At 42.7% G+C, this 19,795-nt stretch overlaps 1 protein-coding gene across 1 annotated transcript; it reads left to right on the top strand.

Moving 5' to 3' along the window:
- Positions 1-408: 408 nt before the first annotated feature.
- Positions 409-1,859, top strand: BAG5 (BCL2-associated athanogene 5). The gene is given in 2 exon segments (XM_009878959.1): positions 409-1,544; positions 1,546-1,859. Coding segments are annotated over 2 exon segments (1,347 nt in total). The 3' UTR covers positions 1,757-1,859.
- Positions 1,860-19,795: the final 17,936 nt, after the last annotated feature.

Here is a 19,795-nt window from a genome sequence, read left to right as displayed (position 1 = left end):
GCGGGAGGAGGCAGCCCTGCCGCCGGGCTCTGGGACCCCGAGAGCCGTCGGGTTCTGCTCCTGTTTTCACCCTGGGCCGCCGGTGTCCCGGTTGTTGTGGGATGCCTTCAGCTGCAGAGCGGGTGGGGAAGGGAGGGCTGAAGGTTATGGGTAAAGGCCAAAGAGCGGGTCGTGTGGTGGCCAGAGCATCACCCCTGCAGCGCGAGTGGGAGAAAGAGGTGTGAAACAGCAGAGGAAGGGCAGCCAAGTAGTTTGTTCCTATTGCTCGCGATATTTAAAATAGCCATAACGCTGAAGTGCTTCAGGGTGTCGTGAAAGTTGTGACCCGCACTTGTGTAGTGCTTTATTAATCACACGCCTTGTTCTCGCTTTCCTTGTAGTTCATCTGAAACTGGGCGAAAGCAGAGAATGGATATGGGTAACCAACACCCATCCATAAAACGGTTGCATGAAATACAGAAAGAAGTCAAAGAGATTGAACAGCAAGTAGCTATCTTCAGTGGTCTGTCTACTGATCGAGATTACAAGAAATTGGAAAGGAGTCTGACTAAACAGCTGTTCGAAATAGATTCTGTAGACACCGAAGGAAAGGGTGATATTCAGCAAGCCCGAAAGCGAGCTGCTCAGGAAACAGAGAGGCTGCTTAAGGAACTGGAACAAAATGCAAACCATCCTCGCAGACTGGAAATAGAGGCTATATTCAAGGAGGCACAGGCCCTTGTGGAACGTGAGATTACACCTTTTTACAAAGGAGGTAACTGCATAAGTGATGAATTTGAAGAAGGTATTCAGGACATTGTATTGAGGCTTACGCAGGTGAAAACTGGAGGGAAAGTTTCTTTACGCAAAGCCAGATATCGCACCCTGACAAAAGTATGTGCTGTTCAGGAGATTATCGAAAGCTGTATGAAGCAACAGCTGTCCCTGCCACTCTCTAATGATGCGCATCCTTCTGTCTCCAAAATTAACTCTGTAATGTGTGATGTGAACAAAGCAAGAGGAACTCTTATTGCGCTTCTAATGGGAGTGAGTAGTAATGATACCTGCAGGCATCTGTCCTGTGTGCTTACAGGCCTCATTGCTGATTTGGATGCTTTAGATGTCTGTGGTCGCACGGAAATAAGAAATTACAGAAAGGAAGTAGTGGAAGAGATCAATAAATTGCAGAAATACCTAGACTTGGAAGAAGAAGCAAATTCTACTCATGCTTATGATTTGGCACAGAATCAGTCCATTTTAAAAATAGAAGAGATCCGCAAGAAAATGAAGGAAGTTAATTCTTTACTTTTAAAAACAGAGAATGCTTCTGATTTGTATCTGGGATCCAAAGCAGAATTGCAGGGATTAATTGCCCACTTAGATGAGGTGAGTGCAGGAAAAAACCCTTGTATTAGAGAAGCCAGGAGAAGAGCCGTCATAGAAGTTCAAACTCTTATAACATATATTGATTTGAAGGAGGCACTTGAAAAAAGGCAAATGTATTCTGAGCAAACTGCTGCTGAACATCAGTCTCATAAAGCAGTTTGGACTGTTCTTGGAACCTTGTCTCATGCAGGAGGTGATTTCATTTGATGGAAACAGAACAGATAAAAATTACATGAGATTGGAAGAACTTCTCACAAAACAGCTTCTCGCGCTGGATGCTGTCGATCCACAAGGTGACGAGCGGTGCAAGGCTGCCAGAAAGCAAGCGGTAAAGCTTGCGCAGAATATTCTTTACTATCTGGACATGAAAACGGATGAATGGGAATACTGAAAACAGCCATGGCCTGAACGTAGGAGAGTATTTTTTCCTTTGGCACTTTATGCAGATCATTGGCAGCACATAATAGAAGTGGTGTGTTCTGTGCTTGCTTAAATCGCGGAGATTGCATAAGCAGTTGACTTGGCTATATGTCTGCTATCCCACGCAGTCACCCACTTGCCATGGCAACTGTCACTACACCATCAGCAGTTCTGGTCATTGCCATAAGCAAAGAAGTGCAATTCTCTGAAGGAGTAGCTTAATACTTGATTCAAATGGCGCTTTTTTTCTTTTTTTCTGTTTTTATTGTAATAACCTTGTGCAATGTTCAGTGAACAGATGCAGAAATTTCCTTACGGTGTAGGACTGGCAAAGCTGTTTAAAGATGACTGGACATGAAAACTAGTATTCAGACATGAGGCTCCATCCAGCAACTTCACAGCAGCCTGGATATACTTTTAATGTGCTGTTACAGCAGCAAATATAAGGGCAAAAAACCTGCTGGCTTTTGGGTTGTACTTGATTTGTTCCATCCTTCGCACCTTTCTGGGTGTTTAGATTTCTCAGTTAATGGAGCTGTAATGACAATTGCAAATTAGCATTTACATAGGCAAAGCTAATTGCGTCTACTTTTTCTAATATCTGAGCCCTTTGATTTGCAAAAACAAGTCTTTTGTTGGTGAAAACTCTTTCAAATTATTGGTTTAAAGTACCAAGACTTTCAGAGGAGAACCTGTGCATGTATTCCGACTGGATAAATGGGATTTTGAGGATTTCACACTGCCATCCATAAACCTCTGAAAACTGCACTGATCTTTATTTAGTGACTGCTTTGGTGTATTTTTTAACTTTGTTATTAGATCTGCTTTTGACTTGTCTTTTCACATTCGATGAAAACAGAATTCACTTTGAAGCGAATGAGCATTGGGGAACTATTTTTGTAATATTAGGTAGCTAGCTATAAAGATGTCCCTAATGATGTAAATACGTGTTATATGTTTCATACTGGTCAGGTGTGGCTTCAAGCATGTCTTGGAAAAGACTTGTGGCAAATGTCTCTCCTTGCAACTCATCACATAATTGTTTTGTTAATTTCGTAAATAAGCTTGCTTGTACTATTGTATGCATCTGCCTTTTTATTTGTGGCTGCTAGTGCCTATCACATTTCTACTATAGCATGTCTGGGCATTTTTTTGAGAGCATGGCATTAAAATGAATTAATTATAAAGATATATTTAATTATGGATACTTTGCACTTAGCTCTTTCATGTTAAATTAATGAACTTTTGTTCTATAGAAGATGATTTTCGCCACTTTAAGGAGTAAAAACCATTTCCGATGTTAAAATAAATATTTTTACATCTATTTTTGACTGATCAGAGAAGACAATACTGTTTGTCAGAGACAAGTGCCTTTATGACACCACTAACTTGCACCATCGTATGTAGATACAGGAACTGTTTACCAGCAGCTTGATAAATTTGTAATCTTTGCAAGCTGGATTTCTCACATATATAGAATTCTACTACAATATATATCAAATGAACATAATGCGATAGGTGACAGTTGTTCTACAGAGTCCTGAGAATGAGTATTGAATTTAGGAAATACGGATTTTGCTTAAAAATGAATGCATTGATGGGGAGATGGAAAGGTCTTCTGTGCCTATTGCTGCAAGAAGGAGAGAATATTTTTCCTCTGCAACGTGCGCCGAGGTGTTGATGAAAGGCTGAGTAACCTCAGTGTGCGAATATATTTTGTTTGCAGTTGTACAGGTGATTGCTTTGCAAACTTATGTGCCAAAAACAATCTCTTAAATTTTTAGTTGAGTACCGCACCTAAGGCACAATTTGGCAATGACAAAAAGTTTATTGGAGGATTCTCTCCGCTCCTTCAGAGATAGAACCCTGCTGAATTTTTCTCACCTTACTTCAAAAAAATCATCTCCCCTCTTTAAAATTCCGATCTATATATAGTTTGGCTAATACAGAATATTAATAATGTTATGCACCTGAATTATTTTACTCATTTCAAGCTTTCTATGCGTTTGAACTGCAACTTCTGATTTGCACTTACATTTTTAGAAAATACAAGAATTTGATAGTGGAATGATATTATTCATTTTTCTTGAGTATTACTGTCAGGTCTGCAGTGGTTACTTGTAGTTTGTTTAACAATTTAGTGTCTGTTTTCTTTGGAGGTTATGTATAGCTTTATAAATGTTTGAACCTCTTACTTAAAAATGAGTAAGTACCGTTTTCGGATCTGTTCTATTTTAGATTTGTACGTCTTTTAGCTTTTCTGAATGAATTGTTACGCCTGTGTCTCTTAAGACGGCAAATGTGTAAGGTTAGTGTGATTTCGATCGAGTAGAGTTCAGTAGCAAGATATTACATAGATTAAGCTTTTTTCCATTGTTCTGTAATCTCATTAGTTGACTGTTTCAATTTTATGGTAAAATCCTCATCTGGAATGAGATTATTCATAGTTTTTTTGCATGAATGAAAGTAATAAATGAAATATGCTTAACCAAAAAAATAAAAGAGAAAATGCACAGTTTTCTCAAAATCTTGCTTTTGTGCTGGAGAATGTAATTTCTTTGGTTTTTAATATCCAAAGACTGAGGGGCACAAAACTTTTCTTTTTGATAGGGCAGGCTAAAATAATCAACAAAATGTAAATGGACCAAATTGCAAAAGCCTGCATTTTAGTAGTGCATTGAAATATAATAACTTTTCTGTGTGCTATGTAATCTATCTTAGAGCAAAAGAAATTATTTGATGTTTGGGGGAGAGGTAATCCTACATTATGATTCCTATTTATTAAATGTATTTCTTTTCAGACTAGCTTTTATCATTATTTCAGTGTTTATTTTTGCTGTTTACAGCGTGGTTTTTCTCTGTTGCCAGTTTGCAGGAGTTTTTTGTTAAGTATGATTCCTCCTTTTTCAATTTAACAAATCAGTGTACATTTTCCTTTTGGTGCGTATGTCTTGATTTATTGCTGTGTAGGAATGACATTAGTATATACAAATTCAAGATTAAATATTGCAGTGTTATATTCTTGATTATTAATAAAATACATTACTACCTTTTACTAGGTATTAATTTGAATGTTATGCCCTGCTGCCTTTCTCTTTCTTTTTGAATGTGAATTACCAGAATGTAAATAATTTTTGTCTTAGAGAAAGTGTTTTTATTAAACCTGCAGACATAAAGCCCTCTTTTTTTGCTCCTTCTTTGAAAGTTTGCTTTTACACTGCTGTATTTGTGAAAATAAAGTTCTTTGTGTGGAAACCACTCCTACCTCTACTTGCTGAATCTGGTGCCTTTTCGTTTTTTTTTCAGCCCTGCATTATGACCGTTGCGTCAGTCATTGCTGGCATTCCATCTTCAGCGATAGCTTTTCGTACTCCTGGCCTTCAGCTGGATGAAGACTGCAAAAATGCTCGTGGCTCTGCTCCTTTTCTGTTGAAGGATGCTGCCTTCACAGATGAGAACTGATGGTGTGAAGTCTCTTCAAGTGCGAAGTCAATGTGGATTGAAGAACCATTAGTTAAGCTTGCCTGGTTTAAAACTGTTAGATGAGGCATGTGCACATGATCGCTCTGATGGCTCAGTGTGTTTTCTCAAGATGCAGTGAGCCAAGTTATCAGCTTGCTGCTGATGGAAATCGGAAATTTTCTTTCTGCCTAGAAAGCTGCTGGCTGCGTGCAGTTTTTGCTGCTTGGCCAACGCCTATGGGCTGATTTAATCCAACAAAATGGGAGAAAACAAACCAACCAAAATGGAGGAGGGAATTTTCCGAGGGTTTAGTGAGTCAAAATGGTTTGTAGAAAGGCAGGTGGGCCAGAGCTGTGGAAGAATGAATGGGTGGGTGATGCAATGCAACCACATTTTAACAAATTTTAAGATTTTCAGCAGCAGTAAGTCATTAGATCAACCTTCTGCATAGTTGAATCTCTGGGAGAGGAAGAAGTAAAGAAGGTGTCACTACCACCTCCTACAGCCACCTAGGACTTTGCTGCGTTAGTAATGGGATATGATGAAGGCAATACAAATCAATCACATATGGGTAACAAACCAGTTGCTTTCAGTTGCTCTTTCGTGTTAAATTGTAAGTACTCGATGCAATAAAAAGCACAGGTGATCATGCTGACAATCTGGAAAAGTCTTGCCCAGAAAATACCAGATGAGAATAGAGTTTATAAAGGTTAAATGTTCCTATAGGTAACAAGTTATTCCTCTCCCTTTTAACAACTGAACTTCTCTTCAAAGCCCAGTAAATCATTTGGGCAATTGCCCTAAATGTTGCTCAGCTAGCTGCTGACCTGCTTGTCTTGATCAGCTGTTTACTCGTCAAAGGGAAGAATTTGCCTTGCTGAGATTTTTTTTTAATCCATGTTTGGGACATGCAGATTTTGCTCCCTGAAATAGTTTAACTGGAAAAACTTGGTATTTTATTTCCATATAGGCATATCCTCTCCTTTGGAGAATTTTCAGCTGAGAACTTGTAAGAGTAGAAGGACTTTAGTATTGAACTCGTGGATCAAAGACCTGGGGATTTAAGCTGGCTGCCAGCAGAATACATTTAAATGGCAGGTTTTTTCCTGCTAGAGGAAAATGCTGGCAGAGACACGACCAAATGTTGAGAGCTGATGTTTTGAGTGAGCTCTGTGCCTGTTCCCCTGTTGCTTATGAGCTTTCATTGAGAAAGTGGACTATTGGGGCAATGTTCCCTAAAATACTGTCAGTCTTTCTGTTTTATATGAAGCTGAGAAATTATGTCTGGCATGTACTAGTTGTTGGCCAGTCTGAATATCATTCTGGTTTTGCTACATGCAACAATCATGTACATAACAGTTGGTTAATATTCAAGGACCACTTCTTTCAAGCTCAGGATCAGTGCATCCCAACAGGTAGGAAATCGAGAACCAGGAGACCCGCATGGTTACACAGGGAACTGCTGGGCAAACTCAAGTGGAAGAAGAGAGTCTGTAGATCATGGAAGGAGAGGCTGGCCACTTGGGTGGAATATAGGACTGTGGTCAGAGGATATAGGGAGGCAACTAGGAAAGCTAAGGCCTCCTTGGAACTAAACCTTGAAGGTAGGTCAAGGACAGCAGAAAGGGCTTCTTCAAATACGTTGCAGGCAAAACTAACACTAGAGGCCATGTAGGCCCACTGCTGAGTAAGGTGGGTGCCCTGACGACAAAGAATACAGAGAAGGCAGAGTTACTGAATGCCTTCTTTGCCGTATCTATACTGCTGGAGACTGTCCTCAGGAGCCCCAGGCCTCTGAGGCCCCGGAGGAAGTCCGGATAAAGGAGGAGTTTGCCCTGGTTGATGAGGGCTGGGTTAGGGGTCAGTTCGGCAATCTGAACATCCATAAATCCATGGGCCCTGATGGGATGCACCCGCGGTTGCTGAGGTTGCTGGCGGAAGTTATTGCTAGGCCACTCTCCCTCATCTTTGGTAAGTCATGAGCAACAGGAGAGGTGCCTGAGGACTAGAGGAAAGTGAATGTCACTCCAGTCTTCAAAAAGTGCAAGAAGGATGACCCGGGTAACTACAGACCGGTCAGCCTCACCTCCATCCCTGGAAAGGTGGTGGAACAACTTATCCTTGGCACTGTCTCTAGGCACATCAAGGACAAGAGGGTCATTAGGAGCAGTCAACATAATTTTGCCACAGGGAAGTCATGTTTGACCAACCTGATAGCCTTTTATGAGGATGTAACCAGGTGGATAGGTGATGGCAGTGCAGTGGATGTGGTTTATTTGTATTTCAATAAAGCATTTGACACTGTCTCCCACAGCATTCTCATAGCAAAACTGAGGAAGTGTGGTTTGGATTATCAGGTAATGAGGTGGATTGTGAATTCATTGACGGTAAGAGTGTTGTGGTCAATGGAAGTCAATGGGACAGAGTCTACTGGAGGTCTGTATCTAGTGGAGTCCCTCAGGGGTCAGTACTGGGATCAGTACTATTCAATATATTCATCAGCGACCTGGATGTGGAATTAGAGAGCGCTGTCAGCAAGTTTCTTGATGACACAAAACTGGGAGGAATGGCTGACACCAGAAGGCTGTGCTGCCCTTCAGTGAGACCTAGACAGGCTTGAGAGTTGGGAAGGGATAAATTTTATGAAATTCAACAAGGGCAAGTGTAGAGTCTTGCACCTTGGAAATAACAACCCCATATACATATAGGTACATGACCTGTTGGAGAGCAGCGTAGGGTAGAGGGACTTGGGGGTTCTGGTGGACAGCAGGATGGCCATGAGCCACCAATGTGCCCTTGTGGCCAAGAAGGCCAATGGCATCCTGGGGTGTGTTAGAAGGGGAGTAGCTAGTAGGTCAGCGAGGTTCTCCTCCCCTTCTACTCTGCCCTGGTGAGGCTACATCTGGAATATTGTGTCCAGTTCTGGGCCCCTCAGCTCAAGAGAGACAGGGAACTGCTTGAGAGAGTCCAGCGCACAGCCACAAAGATGATGAAGGGAGTGGAACATCTCCCTGATGAGGAAAGGCTGAAGGAGCTGGGTCTCTTTAGCTTGGAGAAGAGGAGGCTGAGGGGTGACCTCATTCATGTTTATAAATATGTCAAGGGTGAGTGTCAGGAGGACGGAGCCAGGCTCTTCTCGGTGACATCCAATGATAGGACAAGGGGCAATGGGTACAAGCTGGAGCATAGGAGATTCCACAGAAGCATTAGAAAAAACTTTTTCCCTGTGAGGGTGACAGAGCCCTGGCGCAGGCTGCCCAGGGAGTTTGTGGAGTCTTCTTCTCTGGAGACATTCAAAACTCACCTGGATGCATTCCTGTGTGACCTACTCTAGGTGATCCTACTTTGGCAGAAGGACTAGATGATCTTTCCAGGTCCTTTCCAACCACTGACATTCTGTGATTCTGTGATTCTGTGATAATGCTTTCAGTTGTATTAGTAGGCATGTCCATGTCAGCTGAAAGCTGGTCCTTAACTGAAGAAGCTGAGGGTGAAGTGTGCTTTTGTTCAAGGCTTTTCTCTCTGCAGCATTTTGTTCTGGGAATTGCCAAATACAGATGAAGATGAACACATGAGTTGCACTGATGAACATGAGTTGCACTGCTTATCAGTTCAAAGATAATGAGCATCTTTCTAAGTCTGCAGATTCTTCCTACAGGACATAAATTGTAGCAGACTTTGCCATTAGAAATGGGAAAGTACAATGAGTTTCTTAATTGGGCCATTTCTCTGCAATTAGTTTTGCCAGACAAACTTCCGTGCCACAGGAGCTCTTTGTGAAACCTGCTAATCAAAAGCCTCTCATGAGGGAAGAAACACAATGATGCAGTGCAATGTCCTTAATAAGGTCCTGTCTTTCTTAACTCCTCACCTCTGTTGACTCTGGCAAAGATACCCAAGCCCACATCTGTGATCATGACCACTGGGAAGTCTATAAGCCAGATCAAAACCCCAAAGAACAGAGAGATAAGGCTGGAGGAAAACAAAAAACAAGTGAAGTTGTCAGGCTGTTGTTTGACTGACTGCTTTTACTTTTATGACATAAGATAATCAAGCAAAGCAAAGCTCCCTTTTGCCTTGTTGCAGTTATATCTGGCCTACACCCTGCAGTTCAACATTGCTTTCCACTCTAAGTGCTCCTCCGGGCACAGTCCAAGCTCTCACTGATAGGGGTTACCCTTGGTGCACCTTTGGGCAAGTAGATGCCACCCATCTCTAGGGATGCTGTAATTACCCTCATTCTCTCTGAAATGTCTGGTCATGAAAGCTCTTAGCAGGCACTTGGAATATCGACGTGGTTTGCAGAAGACAGCATGCAGTATGAAGATTAGAGCCTGTAATAAACTGATAACTGGAGGGGATAGTATAATAACTGGTAGTAAGTCTGAGTAAGATATCATTTGTGTAATTGTTTAGTCTTAGTTTTTTTGAAAGAAAACTCTTCATAATATTGTTTTATTCAAATCAATCTGTAGCCTGTGATCAAATGCCTACTTAGCTTCCAGGTGCCTCATGTTAATAGCACATGAAAAGGAGGTTTGAAGTGCCCAGCCCACTATGGATATTAATGAATGGCCTCTGCTCACTTTTAGACATCCAGCAAAACCCAGATTTCCCAGAATACTCAGCATCCCAAAGTTCCCACTGTGACAAGTGATGCCGTGTTTTAAAAGGGAGCCCATCCACAGACCCAGGCACCCTGTCATTTCTTGTCACAGACAACCAGAGGATCATTCCTGCAGCTAATCAAACCTCAACTTAAAATGGCTTTGCCTCATTCCTCCAGTGGAAGGTTGTTCCAAAGCATCATTGCTGTGAGGGTTGAGTAACCTTATAATTTTCAGCATAAACATTCATGAGAAGCTTTTTTCTCCGCTAGCGTGTAGTCTAGAATATATTTATAGGCCACAGCTGAATTGCCTCTCAGCTCCTGTTTTGCTTGGCTAATGAGTAAATACACCCAAACAGGCTGAGCTGCTTTGAAAATCTCTACTCTCTGAAGCCAAAGCAAATCCTTTAGGGTCTTTTTTTCATTTTTTTTCTGGAGGTTTTCCAGTTCCAAACGTATTTAAGGCTAAAACTAAGTAGGAGTCAGTACTGGTATATTGTTTGATGCATTGTCTCAAAGGAATTCTGAAAAAAATGAGTATCACATCTGTAGCAGTGCAATGGTGAAAACCAGAACTATATATTTTTAGTACTTTCTTCATGGCATCATCTCCATGCCCAGCCTGCTTTACCATTCAGATATTCTAGTAATCAATAATTTTGAGTTACCTGCAGAAAGGGAGTGGAAACATTTTCACCCTCTGCTAGGTTTTCTTTTTGCATCACCGGTAAGTATGTCGCTGTTTGAAGGAACCACATGAAAGTGGTTTTTAGATCAGAAGCTATCACTGATCATTTCACTTGGCTGGACGTATGAGTTAATTTAGGCAAATGCAATAGTATCCAAACTGGATTAAAAGCTTCCCCAGGGAGAGTCCACTCCGTCATCAAACAGGAGACTGCTTATGAAGTGTGGACTTAGTGTAGAAGGGCAATTTACATTGGAATAATGTATTTATGTGCTTTCAAATTTTAATTATTAGGAGTACTAAACTCTTCAAAAAAAATCTAATAACTCACAAAGCATCTTGTGGAACATATATACATGAACATATAAGCAAACTTTCATATTGTGTATGTGCTACGGTTTCCAAACTTCTTCACATAACAAACTAAAAAAACACATATGTCAATAGCTGCTTTTTGGGAGCTTCTAAAAGTATTCCAGGGATCCTTGGAAGTCTGCAGAACACAAGTTGCAAGGTGGGTCCCTGCAAAGCTTAAATAAGTTTACAGCAATGAGGGCAAATAACCTTAAAAAAAAAAAAAAAAAAGGGATTACTGAAGTGCAGTAAAGCCAGCAGCTGCTTTGGGAAGCCTCAGAATGGCCTCATTCCAACTCAGTGTTTTGGAATATTTCTCAACATCTCTGTTTTCAGAGCTAAAGCCGATTTATTGTCTCTTCTATTTCTACAGACCTATTGTGTTTGTCATATCTTTTGTCTCTGCCTTTTGTTACTTCTCTTTTATGGCAAATTTCTGCATTTCTGTTTCTGGTCTATCTTGTTCTTCCCAAGCTCAAGTTGCTTCTCAAGTTACTCATTCTTTTGTGCGCACGGTTTCCACCGCTTGACCAATCACTGGATTCTTTATCTGTCCTGATGGAAGCCTTACAGCTTAAACTCAGGATGCATTTGTTAGTTTGTCTCTGGCAAAGATCCATTTCACTCACTTGGTCAGAACCTGGAGACCACAAAAAAATACATGCATGCTACATGAGCTCTGGGACTAAGGCCCTGGTAATTGTGAAGAAACTGTTTAAGATACAAGACATCTGGGAGGGCTTTTATGAGCTTCATTCCCAGTGCAGAAAAAGAGGACATTAGGAGATGGTAACAACAGATAAAAGAAATGAGAGGACAGAAGAAAAGCCAACATGAGGACTAAAAATACTGCTGCTGATACACTCAGCTGGAAGGAGTTGGGGGGCAAAACGGAGAATGGAGTCCCTGGAGCCAGCATGACAGCAGGGCAGAGCAGATCCAGTAACAATATCCAGATTCTACCAGGAGTCTGGATTGCCAGACAAATCTGGTGATAAGGCAGGTCTGAGCTTAAGCTGGGAACTCAGCCACCAGGTTGTGGTCAGGGCCCTGATAAGTGAGTCCAAATAATCATGGATGATAATAGTTGAAGATGACAATGTTTTAGACAAATTTTGGTAAGCAGTTATGGCATCACCAAAGAGTTGGTAGTAGAAAATAATCCAGGATTGAGTCAGCACAAGGATAAAACATGGGAAATTGATTTTTGATCTCAGCTCATAAGTCTGCGTTCCTATAAATTCAGTGAACTGTTTGGCAAGTGAGTTGTTCGGTCAGCTGCTGAATACCTCAAGGACCTGAGCATGGAAAAAGTCTGGACTTTCAGCAGCTATGCAATTCCTGGTCATATGATACAACGACAGCTACACACGGGCACATCCACGGGTTCATGATGCAACTGCATTACCACTTGCTTACCATGGAATGATGCTATACAGAATGATGCTATAGGACTGAAGACTAGCAGATGCAATATTTGCATTTAAAGCAGGCTCAGCTGATCTTGACTCACAGAAGCTGCACAGAACTTCACATAGAAATCTGAGTGGTCACTGCAGTATTGCTTTCAGTTTTGGCACTACCTCATGGAGAGCTTTCTGGAGTATTTCTACACAGCTCACCATGTGGTATGGCCACAGAGAAGATGAAGGTGTTCCTACAATGCACCAGAGACAATATGTCCAGTACAGAAGGGGAAGCATTCCTGTCATTGCACAGGGCAGTAAGGATTCCCCTCCTTTGAAATATCATATGCACTTTCGGTCATTCTCACTCAGTGAATCTTAATGAGTATGAGAGGTGCAAAACAGACCAGGAGAATGAAGGACTGGCTTTAGTGGAAGGCATGAAAAGAACTGGATTTTGTAGCACAGTGAAATGAAAACTGAGAAAAATACACAAGATTGCTCTCTCTAAATAGTAAGGTGAGTATCAAAGATAAAAAAGCACTTACTTAAGCTAATGGATGGTGTGGGAAGAAATACAAATGGATATAAATTAGCCAGGCTGGAAGTGAGAAGAAGAGACAATTCCTGAAGGAAGCTATATGAGATGTTGCCATGACTTTATTACTCCCAAAATACCTTTGAGTCCTTGAGTATCTTCATTCTTAAGCCTTCTGTGGATGTGGTAGTACATGTCATGTATTTCTATTTAGCTTTCTATTCTTTGCAAATTAATGCACCATCCACTTTAAAGTAGCTATAAGGTTCTATTAAATACTTACAGACAAGCAGCTGTTCTATGATGGCACTGTGGCTAAGTAAAGCCCTCAAGGTGCCCTCAAAACTTAGGAAGTGTACTTCAACGTAGAACATGCATTTTAATTCAGCTAAGGCTGCAGGTTGTGATTACCCTTTTTAGCAATGAGTGAAAAGTTATTTGGTATTTCTTTTTAAGTTCTTTATTCAATATCTGGGTTTGCATTTATATAATCTTCTATAAATAATACAAATCCTACTCTGACTATAGCATTACTAATTTCATCTCACAGCCTCAGCAGATTTTACTGATGTTGATGAGTTTGATTTCAGAGCAGCCCTGAGCATTCAGGTTGTGTTGTTGTTCCTTGCTCCTGACTGGCTTTGGAGATCAGTTGGTGTGAGAAGCTGCACTATACTTAGTACATAGGATGGGAAATTTAGATGAGCGCCTCTAACATGCCTTCACAGACTGTATGGGAACACTCTTTTCAGGAGCCCACAGCCACGAAATTTAGGCATTTTTTAATAGCAGGCACAGAAAACAGATGTCTGGCAGGCACTAAGTCACAGAATCAGCTTGGGAGTGACCTAAGGAGATCTTCTCATGAAAACCTTTGTATTAAGAGAGGATTAATATCAGCAGATCATGAGTGACCAGTATTTGTGCAACCTTCTCAGAGAATCCAAATCCTCTTGCAGGTAGCCGGTTCAAGGTCTTTACTACTTCTACAGTTAGCAAATTTTTTTTAACAGCTTGACTCTTCTATTCATTGAAAGATTTAAGTAATACTGTTTTTTTTCCCTTCTTACCCCATCCTTAGGAATCTGGACAAGACTTAAATAATCAACACTAATAAATAACCACTCCCTTATTATTCACAGAAAACAACTGTTTCTTCTGCTCCCCTTTTAGCATTTGCTTTTATTGATTAAGCACATAGACAGCTTCAGTATTCCATCACAGAATAACAATGTTATTTATGTTGCTGAGGTGGTTCTCTCATAAATGCTCTCCATGGGCCTGTTTCTTGAAGTACTGTTCCCAAAAATGGGCATGGGACTACAGCTGGGGAGTCATTAGCAATTACCAGCTTGGCATCATTGCCTCTCATATTTTAGCTATTACAGTCCTATAAATACAGCCAAGAACACCTTTCTCGCAAGAGCATCACACAGTTGACTCATGTTCAGCATATGACCCTGCATAAGCCCAGACCTGTCTGATCCTACACATCAAGTGCAGGACTCATGACACTGGCTTCTGCCTCTGACCTGCCTGCAGTGAGGGCAAGAACATGGATTTGCTGTATTTGCAGAGTTCACATTTGCAGAGCCTCCTGCCCGCACCGTGGCTCCACGTGCCATCCACGGCTGGTTGCCACTGTCTGTGATTTACTGACCGAGGCTGTGCCAGCTGCCAACCAGCCCCCCGAGAAGATAACCACTCCTGTTGCACCCTGGCGCTGTGCCCGCTGCCCCATCATGTGAATGGAGGTACCAGATGGCTCCTGCCCAGCCGGGCATCCTGATGTGCCGGTAATATACGTGGATGCTTGAAAAGCCAGCAGCTCTCAGATGCTCTCCTATTCTCCTTCTGATCCTGTGATGTGCTGAAAGCTCAACAGGCAGAAGAGACTCAGATGGAAACTTCTCTTCCCTGAATTATCAAGGCTGGTGACAGGAGGGAAGGTCTTTAACTGGAGGAGGAGGCCTATTTCAGCTACTCAAACTGAAACCCCCAGAAGTAGCTTCATTCAGAGATCCCAGGCATTTTCTGAAGATAAAGTACTGCTTAGGGAGCTCTGAAAGTAGACTTAAAAAGGTCTCCATAACCACTAGAAACATGAAAATCTTAGTTCTTTTCATGTTGCTGAGACTCCCGATTCCCACACCCTTCCTTAATTGTACGTGGTCAGCTGCTGAAAACAGGAGTGCTTTCTGCTTTATGGCGTGCTCGGCTTCTCATGCAATAAAGAGCACTCTTTTTCTGGGGTTTTATAGGCTTGTGTAGCTCATTGACAGTGAACATATTCTCTTCCACATAATCTGGATTAAGGTAGGCAGTGCATTGCATCATTTATATGAGTAATTGTCAGGCTGTGTTTTAAGGTGAAACTTTCTCTGTGTACTCTTTATTTTTGACTTGTGTTCTAGCTTGGAAGGGAAGAATATTTCAAAGTAACATGATAGATGTGGGTGGCAGTCCTTACCACAGGCTTGGGAAAATCTTGTTTTCATATCTGGCCCTTGAGTTGCGGGTTTCTAGGTGAGTGTTTAGATTTTTCCATGTGTTGGTTCAATACCCAGCACAGTGAGGAGTTAGACTGGTGGCACTGTGAAGTAGGGTAGGTGGTTGTGGATGACCTAAGTACCTGTCTCAGTCTGAACCCATGAGCTGAACTGGAGTTGCCAGCTGGACTTCAGCGGTCCACCTCGGCTCCAACCCGGGCTGCACCTGGATGGAGGCACTGCAAAGATACGCCACCACAATCAACAGCAGAACAACCTTCCCCAGGAGTCCAGCTGTTCACAGATCACTCTGGTTTTAACACATGTCTAAAATGTAATTACTGAGATGTTAGCTTTGCTCTCTCCAAGACCTTTCTGTGAGATACACACCCTTCTGTACAAGCACCTGCAGCACAATCCCTACTTGTGATTGCCAACCTTAGCTTAAATTCAGCCTCTCCCTCAGATGAAGTCACCCTTTAGGAATGAGCTCCTTCCCCAGCGGGTCCACACATCCCACGGGTACGTAAGGCCATTGACCCACCTGGAGAAACCAGCTAACGCACAAGTACGAGGCAACCCCAGCCATTTGTGCAACTTACATGTACAAAAGTCAACCCTTTCTGCATGTCAAAGGGTTAAACACTTCATTTCTTTGCAACAGGCATGTGGATACTTCAAGCCCTTTTATGAGGTGCTGGGTGTGTTGGGAGTGTCTGTCGTCTTTGTGGACCATTGTTCTTTCCTTCAAGGCAGCAGATTGCTCTGCTGCATCTTGTCTCATCTCTCCTCCTCCTATGGGTGGAAAAACCATCTTTGGCAACCCCTAGCATTGTCTTGTTCCACTCCTTGACTTTCTTTCTGATTTGACACTTGTTGTGACTTTTTAATGTCACCAGGATGGTTCTGCTTTGGAGCCTGAAGCTGCAATGTTATTGCAGTTTGATGGAAGCAGGTTTCATTTGGTGAGGAAGGAGGAGGGACAGGACGAGGTTTCTATTTCTGTACACTGCTCCAGCTCACTCTCCACTGTGCACGGCTGCTGCCTTGCAGAGTGTGAACTATTCCATTTCTTCTCTCCTTATCCATTTTGTCTGATATGCTCCCACCCTTGGCTGCGGGGCTTGTACCTGGTCCCCTAAATCTCTTGAGGGTTTTGAAAGAAACAGGGCACCATCTAATCTCCTGTTTTCTATATATAACTGGAGTGCATGACACACTTCCCAAAATAAGCTGCAGTACTTAGCGGCTGATGTGTTGTCATGGGGTGCAGAATAGGAAATGCAGTTCCTCAGCTTTCATGAGGGCTTTTATCACTAACCTCACTTGTCACTTTTCTAACTGAAAGCAGCAGGGCTTTGACGTCTTTGTTGGCTTCACCTTTCTACAAAACAGCTAGCAGAACAAATAAAATAAATATTGTTTTATGGCATTTTGGCAGTGCAGGAAGTCAAAGGGATTATTGCCTGTGGATTTCGAGGGAGCAGGATTCAGCTCTGCCATTTAGCTGGAGAACCCACCTCTGACTTTCATTTGGCAACACATGGTTGTCCAAAGCTATTGGGTTTGCAGTTTTGAAAAATCTTCAGCCCCTCCTCGCTTCAAGTGGCCTGACGTATGTGGAGGGAGAGGACAACTTGCTCACAGTGCCAAGAAAGCACTGGCAGATGTTTATAGGGTGCTGATACTTCTTTAGCCATTGGTAAATTCCTGAAGATGAGGCTATGAGGTATCTGAAAAACTGCTCAGACAGGAACTGCAGCTGCTCTCACTGAGTGCCCGCTGAAGATTGTGATTTTGCAATAGTGAAACCATAAAATGGAAGCAGAGGAAAGTGTCTGCATTTTTCAGACTGAGGTGATTTCTTAAGCACAACTGGTCCATATAAATGCTGGTGTGTAAGGTGCTTTTTAAAAGTTCTTCACAAATGTAAATGGTAGAACCGATAAGAAGCTCAGTGAGCAAAAGGAAGTTCAGGTTAATAGAGTTACTTTCAAAAAATATCATAAGACTAATGCTTGACTAGCTTTTTTGTGAGTATGTCTCAGTTGTTTCTGGCTACAGAAATGCAAACTTAGTGACTTCAGCCAGCAAAGTCACTTGTATGTGCAAAACCATGCACAGGAGACAGCATGAAAGGCAAGATCCTAACTGCATTGCAACTTGCTTAGAGGAGCGAACACCACCTGGGACTATAAGCTTTTACCACAGGGTCAATGTGACCTGAAGACCCAACCTAAGCCAGCTCTCACCATCTGAGAACACCCCACACTGACAATAAAATAATAGAAGATTTACCTCACAGCAACAACAAAGAATAAAATAAACATAACTATGGCCAGAACAGCAACGAACCACAGGAACTCTTGGTGGAAAATTTGATCCTGAGTTTCTGCTTCATGTGCACTTGTAAAGTCCAATGTGCTGACCCAGCATTTGTGATCTTCCACTCCTACTGGTTTAGCATATGGAAAAAGGCAACACTTCTGTGAATTGCTTTCCATCTTGGTTTCAGAGCAGGTTAGGCAATTGAGGCAATTTCAGGCCCCTGGTCCCTGTGACAGGCAGCGAGCCACACCCAGGGCACCCTTCCAGCTCCTCAGCTGCTCTATCTGGGGCAAACAGCTCCACAGCTGCCAGACACGAGCACAGCCCCTTCAGACGAAATCATCCAGAGCAGAGCATGGGCTCATGCCCAGGCACACCGTTAGCCACGGGGCAGGCACCGTCGTGTGCCCTTGCAGGCACCAGAACAAACGTGCGCTTGCTGGCACTTTGTGGGTCACCACCTGCTGACCCCGCCTGTTGCAAACAGCACTTCATACAAATCCCCTCCCTCCTTAAACTCATCGAGACTCCTCCCGAAATGGATTACTTTTGCTCCCACTGCCCTGTTCTCAAGCCTCCGAGCTAGCCGTGGTCTCACAGTGTCCCGTCTAAGTTTGCTGATGACCAGTTTATAACCATTTGTTCTTGTGCCGGCTTTGTCCTTTAGCTTCAAAAGCACATCCTTCCCTGAGTAGGTTTGTGTTTACACAGCAGCCCTCCCCGGCATGGTTTGTGCAGGATTTCCTTGGGGTCTCTGTCCTCAGACACGTGGGCATGTTTTGCCCAGTCTAGGAACGTGCTAATGCTGTTCCTGAAGAAATAGCTTTCTCACTGTTCCTCCAAATGTCTCTCGTGTTTCTTCAGAATTTTATCTGTGCATTAATTCGTTCCTGGCTGTTTTGCCTACTACAGTCTCTGGTCTGTCTCTGTGTGTGCAGTCCTCATCCCACCAGCCAACCGAGGTGTGTTAGTTAAAATTCCCATGGAGTTGCCCCTGCTCTCCATTGCATCCCTGCTCCCTGCGCAGATCCTGAGCCTTGCGTTTTGTCCACCCCTCTGCAACACCATCCAGGCTGCATACAGCTACTGTTGCCCAGGGCACTGAGAAGAGTAAATCCTCTCTCTCTTTTGCTGGAGGCCGGGGAACTGCCCACTTTTCTGGGGAGGTGCTGAATACGAACAGGTAGGCGTGAGGCATGCAGATGCTTCAATGAGGACTTCGTTTCAAGAACCAGCCCTGCTGTGTGGAGGCAGCTGCAGGGTGTTGTTTTTGCTGTATTGGGGTCAGAGAAGAGTGATAAAAATAGGGTTGTACAGGGCTTACCACAGAGGATGTACTGCTGTCGCACATTTACTGGCACCCAGCACTGTTCAATGTTCGTTTCCCCTTGTTGATACTGCATTCACTAATTTTTTACTCCACCAGTGCCCACCCTCCCTAGAGCAGTATTTGATGCTTGAGGGATGGATTTTTCTCCTGATATTCTTTGCAGCACACAATGATGCATTTGCTGATGAGGTGACTCCAAATTGAGGAGCATTTCCTTGTGAAACAAATGATTTTTCATTTGGTAAAAAGCACCTGGGTGAATAGCTGAGTGCTGGTTTCTTTCTAGACCTTTCTCAAAAGCAAAAAGCAGCTGTTATCCTTGTGCTGAGTAGTCTCAAACAATACAAAAATCTAGCAGCTATTGATCTCCTGTAGTTAAAGCCACAAGTTTTGCTGGTAAGTCTGGGTTTTTTAACCTCCCTGAATAAAAGTAAAGAGGGAAGGCACTGATTTTTGGACTTGCTGCCAACACTGACCTGCCTTGGGGACCAGGCAGGACGAGGGACAGCCAGACCTGACAGCCCTCTATCTGCAAAATATTAGATGGCAGAAGATCATAGTCACTCCACCTGCAAGAAGAAAGGGGGCATCCACGCTCCTGCTGTGGGCATCAGAGTGATTGTGTCTCAGGGCTAAAGAGGGAAATCCAAATTCCCTGTGTTGCCATGGAGTTTTTTAGAGCTCTTGTATTAGATACTCAAAGCAGCCTGGAAGTAGGCAGTCATGGTCTAGCAGATAACTGCTGGTCCTCTTTTTTCCATAAATGCCCTCTGCAATGTCATGGCCTTCCTGCTCTGGATTTTCCT

The sequence above is a fragment of the Apaloderma vittatum genome, unplaced genomic scaffold, assembly GCF_000703405.1.
Source record: "Apaloderma vittatum isolate BGI_N311 unplaced genomic scaffold, ASM70340v1 scaffold11311, whole genome shotgun sequence".
Taxonomy (NCBI): Eukaryota; Metazoa; Chordata; class Aves; order Trogoniformes; family Trogonidae; genus Apaloderma; species Apaloderma vittatum.
The sequence above is the reverse complement of the archived record's forward strand: the minus strand, read 5'-3'. Positions and strand labels throughout refer to the sequence as shown.